The sequence below is a fragment of the Amphimedon queenslandica genome, unplaced genomic scaffold (genome assembly GCF_000090795.2).
Source record: "Amphimedon queenslandica unplaced genomic scaffold, v1.1 AMPQUscaffold_13285, whole genome shotgun sequence".
Classification (NCBI taxonomy): Eukaryota; Metazoa; Porifera; class Demospongiae; order Haplosclerida; family Niphatidae; genus Amphimedon; species Amphimedon queenslandica.
In genome coordinates this window covers 59,021-65,958 of record NW_003546479.1, presented here as the reverse complement: position 1 = coordinate 65,958, position 6,938 = coordinate 59,021, and the positions used below count along the sequence as shown (strand labels likewise).

Below are 6,938 nucleotides of genomic sequence, written 5' to 3'. Positions count from 1 at the left end.
TACATAAATTCATAAATGAAGTATATAATAATAATTGCTCACTTCTTTTTTTTCATGACAAATACTATGACCATTATAATAGCAACTACTACAATGAGAATTATCACTACTCCTAAAACACTACCAACTGCTATACTAGCATTGACAGCTAAAATGTATAAAAATTTTAAAAAATAATTAAAATGATTTATCTTACCATCACTATTTGCTGAAGGTTGAACTGTTTCTGTTGGACTGGGAGAAGGTACAGAAGAAGAAGAAACAATAGGAGGAGGAGGAGGAATGAATACAGTAGAGAGATTGAAAGCAGGATTAATACTGTAATCATCATCCTGATTCCAATCATGCACAGTGACTAAGTAATCTCCTCCTCGTGATACATTAACACAACCTCCTCCACCACTGATTGGCAGATTAGCTGATTCCAAAACTTGAGCAGTATCAAACACATCAGTGACACGCGTCAAATTAAGATAACAGCCTCTGGCCTGTGTCAGTGGAATGAAGGAGCAAGCTATGCATATGTACCCAGGGCCTGTATCACTGACTGTAGCATTACTCACATCATATGTGCCTGAGAGAGAGGGAGAAGGGGAAATTAATAAAGTGTTTTCCTAGTACTGCATAAACTGTCACAATAATCACATATTTATCAGTCAGTTATCAGTTAATATAAAATTATAAAATAACTCTATCACAACAACACCTTTTGTATCTCTTATTAATAATAACACAATAACTGAAGCAAAATTGCATATTGATTAGGTATAAATTTTGCTGATTGAGGAATTAAATTTTACAAATTTATAATCACCAACTGTGCATTAGCTAGTGCTTTAGCAGAGCCAGAAATAACAGTCAGACATTGGACATTTTTTTCGACCATTTCACCCAATTTTCCAACCAATTTTTGTGTTGTTCCATCATTTTGTTTGAACAACTTAATTTTTAAAATACCGATATAAATTTTAATCAATTATTACAAGCAATTTAAGATAATTATGTTCCCACAAAGCATGAGCTAAACAGCATGAGCTTCATGACCAGAATACAGTACATGGTATTTTGGCAACTTTAAAAATTTATAAAAAATCCAAATTTAATTGGAATAAGCTCAAAGTTGATACACAACATAAGGACATGTATTTGTATCAGAAAAAATTATAAACATGCAGAATTTTCTCCTAGCCATTTTTTGATGAAATTCGGCCAATGACCCTGTACTATATATAGTACAGGGACTTTTGCCCAAATTTTGAGTAACTTTTAAAATTTATAAAAAATTTAATTTTGATTAGAATCAGTTCAAACTTTCTACACAACATAAAAACATGTATATACATCAGAAAAATTATTAAAATGGAAAATTCTTACGAAGTGATTTTTTGCAAAATTTGGCCAACGACCCTGTACTATAGTACAGGAACTTTGGCCCAATTTTGGAGCAAATTTTAAAATTTCATAAAAAATCCAAACTTTATCGAATTTCGCTCAAATTTTCTACACAACATAAAAACACGTATATGTATTAGAAAAAATTATAAAAATAGAGAATTCTCTACTTGTTATTTTTGCCAAAATATCCTGCCTTCTTCCCATTTTTTGAGCAACTTAACAACATTCATGTACAAGATATAGTACATATTGCTATAACTTACTAAGGAGCCCATTATAGTCCACATCATTGTCTAGTGCAATGTCCCACAAGCACCTTCTCTCAGTGTGTGAGTCGGTTATTGTCAGGTTCAGTTCAGTTGAATGAGCTCTGTCATTAGGAAGGGCATTGATCAGTCTTGTAGTCACTAGATCATTTGGAGTATCATCACAGCGAAGGGAGAAAGTCACGTTACTAAGATCAGACAAGCAATAGCCCCTGATCTAATAATAATAATAATAGAAAAAAATAACAGGAATCAATAACACAATGCATCAAAAAACAACTATTAGGTATATCTTGAGTATATGCATAATGTATAGAGTAGATCATGTACTCTTGATAATGTATGTACATTATTACCTCATTATTATACATTATTATTATTACCGGTACATTATATCCATAATGCCAAGAGTACAGTATGCACTTCTATATAATTACCTCAATCCTAATGTCTAATATAAGTGCACCAGCACTGGTATACATCAGTGAAGTGTTAGCAGTTCTTGTCTCAAAATGTCCTAAAAATAAAAGCACCAATATATAATATATAGGGGAGTTGTTTATCATATGAGAGGCATCATAATGCAAACATGTGTATGTCTTGTGAGTAATTACGCAAATATGTAAGAAGAATTTCCCAAATACTATAATTATCACTATAAACTAAAGATTAGAATCAGGTAAGATTACTCCTTACAAATGTCAAGGGATTGGTCCAGGGAAGTTCCCCATTATGTCATAATTATCATTATGTAAAGTCATGAAGGTGTCCACACACTATTGTTTTCATACTTTTTTCAATCAAAATTAATAATCAAAGCTACACATCAACGCAAAACCCCCTAGTTAATCTAATTTGGGTCCCTCCAACCTCTTTACTCTACCCCTTCCCAACTCTCTCTCTCTCCCTCTCTCTCCTTCCCTCCCTCCCTCACTCTCTCTCTCTCTCCCTCTCTCTCTTTCTCTCTCTCCCTTACCTCCTAGTGACCATCTTTGTTTAAATTCAGCTCCATCTCCTACAACATTAGTTGCAACGATACTCACCAGCAGTACATCACAGAGCCTATCCTCGGAAATAGAGAATTCAATGCTGGGAGACGTGACATTATCATCAACAATACTCTCCGATGATAAGAAATGAGTGACATTTATGTAGTAGGAGTCACAGCATGGCGGCAAGCCGCGGTGATGAGTAGGGGGAGTCCATTCAAAGAGGATCATAGTGCTAGAGGTATTGTCTCCATTAAATTGAGTGATGACATCTGGCACACCTGAGAAGAGGGAAAAACAAAGAGGAAAAAAGGAAGGAGAGAGAGAAAAAGACATACAGTAACTTAATAATGCAAAAAATCCCTCATTTGTGTTCGTGCATGCGTTAAATGATTATATACATAGTGTGTACCTTGAACCCTGAGGACAGCAACACCACTTTTCTTAAATCTAATTTTTCCAATGACATCGTTATAAAATATTCCAGTACAGAATATCGGTGCCATATCAAAGGAAGAGCTAGCCAGTACTGTCAGATTCGAGTTCTTTGCAGTTTCATTGATGTTGCTTATAGCATACCAAAGCCCCATCTTTGGCCTGCTGTTAGCCAACTGCACCATTTTTATGGTCCATGGAATCAGAGTCACATTGTCCAGAGAGCATTGAAACACTACCTCCCTGCCCAGAAACTGTGAACGATCCTCTGGGACTTGCAGGAAGTTGGGCTCTCGTAACTCTGTGTATAAGCAGAAAGGAAAAGAGAGGGATAGTGAGTAAGGACTCATTCAAAATGATTAACACTTGTTCTCACCTACTGCCAACGTTACAGACAGTACTAACCCTAACAGCACCAAAGAGACAGCATGTAACTGTATCTTCATAATTGCAAAATAATACGAAGGAGTCACGCCACACAGAAAGAAAGCAGCTAAACAAACCTCGAAAATGATGAACGAGGCCAGCCACACATGAACACAACTTATGAACTTAATAAACTAGCTCTAGACTAAATTATAAAATACCACGTAACCACACCACTTCCTCTTTCCTCTTTTAAAATTAGTACCTCTGGAATTTAACATAGTTATTTTTCCAAATATTCTCAAAGCAATGGAGGCACGAGCAGACTCTCTTATCATTTCTTCTTTTCTTCTCTTGATTGCAATACAAGCTTGTCAGTGCTGTGAGTAACAATTTTTATACTTGCATAATGTTCTCTCAGTCTCATATATTGAGGAAGGTCCACAATCAGTCAATGCTACTGTTAACAGCACTGTAGTATTCACTTGCAGTGGTACAGGCTCATACCCGATTGTGTGGAGGATCAATAACAATTTAATCAATCATCATTTGGATGACAATTACCATACGAGTGGCACTCAACTTAGAGTAAACAATGTAACTGCAGACCTGAATAATTCAATGGTTTATTGTTCTCGTGGTAATGATATTTCAGCTTTAAATACTTCAGAACCAGCTTTGATCCTTTTACAAGGTGAGAGAAGGGGAAAGAAAGTGGTAAAATAGAAATGACTATAATTCATAAATAGGATATCTTGAAGCACCTGTGATTATGAATGCAAGTTTCATGGGCAACACTACACTCTTGGTAAGTTGGGCTGCTCCAAACACACTGGACAATGTACCAATCCTTGGCTACCACCTCTCCATCATTAATCAAGTGTCAGGAGTATCTGTGGACACTCATTATTCTAACACTAGTATGAATGGTAGTATTGATTCACTGGATGATAAGAACTGCTATGAAATAAGATTGACTGCCAATAACAGCCTAGGTGATGGTGAAACCGCATTTGCTTACCACAATAGAACAGGTAATACAAGCTATGTCAACTGAAATTTATCATAATTGGAACATTTGTCATTTTTCTTCCCTCCCCCTCTATAGTTGCCATACCTAATCAAATTAATTACACTGTGAAAGGTACAGATTCTACTACAATGGAAGTAACTACAATGCTACAAGTAATTAGCACTTATCTACTGATTAAACTCAATCACACACACACATGCACAATCACACACACACACACACACACACACACACACACACACACACACACACACACACACACACACACACTTAAAGCACTTACCTATCATAAATAACACATGATTACTTTCAGGTTGTTCTTCTTTTCACTAACATAACACTTAATGCTATCATTTTCCACACATGCATGCATGATATTCCCTATAGATTGATATCAGTTGTTTTCCACTGAGTGCTAATATAACTCTCACAGCTTTTCCTACAGAGGATAGTACTAAAACTGAAACTGTCACGACAATCATTAATAGTAGTGAGGTCAAACCGATTGAGTTTTCAGCACTGCCTAATAAGGTGTATTCCCTTACACTAAGACTCTACAACTCCACTACTGGCTGGGTACTACAGTCTCCATATGCCACTAACATTAGTAAGTACTATCATTCATTGCATCATTTATCATACAACTGTGAGTAATTGGTACTATAGGTAATATGCATGCTTTGTGTATAGCTGCTGGGTTTTGGAAATAATTCTCTGAATGTGTGTTTATTCATTATACTCTTCCTTGTTATATTGTATTTATATTGAACTACAACTTTGTTATTAATAATGGTTTGTTTGTTGCATATGATCCCTAACTACTGTTTATTAATTCCTAGCATGCATAGCTACTCCTGTGTAACATGGTGTTGCTTTTCAAAGAATCTTATCTCAACATTCAAGATGGATGTTATCTGTTTTTTTATTTCTAATAGAGGAAATATGAATGTCTATCTCTTTTAAATCGTTATTCATGTCTCTGTTTTTTGTCTATCACCCTCTAATTGCATCTTTAATTTTAATCCAGTTGTATAAACTCTCATTGCATAAACTATAATACAATTCTGTAGGCACTTATGATGTACAGATGATGGAAAGAGGAGAAATGGATGGACAGCAGTGCCTAAGATGCCTCTTTGCTGCAAACTCACAAGCTACAGGCTGCATCATTTTCGTCCATGATAATGATACCAGTGACATACCATTAATGTATTTCAATTCTCCTGTTATCTATAACGAATCGGTCACTGAATGGAGATGCTATGCAGAAGAGAGCAATCGGGATTTGCTTGTCAGAGCATATGATGTCGAAAGGTATGGCATTACTAGTAATCAGGCAGCAATCGCTCTCAATATCAATCAAATACCATTGATCTCAATAGTCCCCATGATAACATCATCAAAACAAATGCTATCAACATCTCACAATCCCATCATGACAACTTTCACTCACATGAACCCAGTTAGTTTTGTGACAGTGTATATAACAACAAGTAGAATCATCACAATCGCCCCCTCCTATTTAATCTCGACTGTTACCAATGGTCTCTCTCCTACAATAACTACTGGTGGCGTTAAGGACGAAGGAAATAACAATAATTTTGTACTGATAGTCCTGGCTGTTCTTGTGGTTCTGTTCCTTGGAGGTATCATCTGTTTGATTGTGACTGTTGTCATTTTATTCAGGAAAAACAAACAACAGAAAGGTATAATAATAATAATAATAAACAATGATTTCAATTTTAGTCTCTTCTAATGTATATTTTTATAGTTTTACTACTGAGACTGCAAAAGACAATCGTACCAAATACGTACAATCCAATATATGATAGAAGCAACAGCATAGTGACAGCCAATCAAAGGGCTGTAGATAAACTGTCAACTGAAATTGAAAGACCATTAAATGTAAATACAGGAACTCATATCTACAGCGAAATTAATCTTAATAAACATGAAATTAAGCAAAATAAGGATAACGGACAATTGCCTCCTCCTGTTCCTCCTCCTCCTATTGCAAGGAATGGAGCTAATGGCAACTCAGAATGGATCAGCAATCCCAGCTATGGACAAACAGGGCTCTTACTTGATAAAGGAGAGACGGGAACTGGGGGAACCAACGGAGGAGCAAGTGGAGAGGAGTTTAAGATATATGATAGTCCAAAGAAGCAAGCTCTTGACCTAGTTCCAGACTTAAACCCATGCCCTGCTTATGCTCAGCCTCCAACATTGCCAGCACGTACTAATAAATAAAGCAATGAACCCTGTATTGTTGTGTGTTACATTTATAGTGTGTGATATAGTTATCCATATAATGTTATACTTTATCATAATTTATTTTATACCTTTTTTACTTTCAGAGATTGTCTGCTAATCCACGTGGAAACACGTGTCACAGACAAGCGGGCTTTGGAGGCAGAGCTCAGTACGCATGCGCATCTAAGACGGAGTTATAAA

The 6,938-nt window shown here is 35.9% G+C and overlaps 2 protein-coding genes across 2 annotated transcripts; one reads left to right on the top strand and one right to left on the bottom strand.

Moving 5' to 3' along the window:
* Positions 1–37: 37 nt before the first annotated feature.
* Positions 38–3,638, bottom strand: LOC109583750 (uncharacterized). Its single transcript, XM_019999194.1, has 7 exons — positions 3,462–3,638; positions 3,063–3,386; positions 2,638–2,931; positions 2,099–2,178; positions 1,659–1,878; positions 197–574; positions 38–148 (listed from the first exon to the last, which is right to left on the bottom strand). Exons 1-7 carry the CDS (start codon positions 3,529–3,531, stop codon positions 39–41), a joined length of 1,476 nt encoding a protein of 491 aa, XP_019854753.1. The 5' UTR covers positions 3,532–3,638; the 3' UTR covers position 38.
* A 94-nt stretch (positions 3,639–3,732) lies between these two features.
* On the top strand, positions 3,733–6,834 carry LOC109583749 (uncharacterized). Its single transcript, XM_019999192.1, has 7 exons — positions 3,733–3,833; positions 3,873–4,145; positions 4,201–4,485; positions 4,560–4,636; positions 4,872–5,091; positions 5,555–6,190; positions 6,256–6,834. Exons 1-7 carry the CDS (start codon positions 3,761–3,763, stop codon positions 6,732–6,734), a joined length of 2,043 nt encoding a protein of 680 aa, XP_019854751.1. The 5' UTR covers positions 3,733–3,760; the 3' UTR covers positions 6,735–6,834.
* Positions 6,835–6,938: the final 104 nt, after the last annotated feature.

What these genes read in the sequence shown, in the direction of transcription:
- LOC109583750 (XM_019999194.1), bottom strand. Translation starts at nt 3,531, where the DNA reads ATGAAGATACAGTTACATGCTGTCTCTTTGGTGCTGTTAGGGTTAGTA. An exon ending in ACAAAGATGGTCACTAGGAG is followed by an intron (nt 2,179 to 2,637) that starts GTAAGGGAGAGA and finishes TTTTATTTTTAG; the next exon opens with GACATTTTGAGACAAGAACT. An exon ending in TATTAGACATTAGGATTGAG is followed by an intron (nt 1,879 to 2,098) that starts GTAATTATATAG and finishes TATTATTATTAG; the next exon opens with ATCAGGGGCTATTGCTTGTC.
- LOC109583749 (XM_019999192.1), top strand. Translation starts at nt 3,761, where the DNA reads ATGGAGGCACGAGCAGACTCTCTTATCATTTCTTCTTTTCTTCTCTTG. An exon ending in AGCTTTGATCCTTTTACAAG is followed by an intron (nt 4,146 to 4,200) that starts GTGAGAGAAGGG and finishes ATTCATAAATAG; the next exon opens with GATATCTTGAAGCACCTGTG. An exon ending in AAGTAACTACAATGCTACAA is followed by an intron (nt 4,637 to 4,871) that starts GTAATTAGCACT and finishes TATTCCCTATAG; the next exon opens with ATTGATATCAGTTGTTTTCC.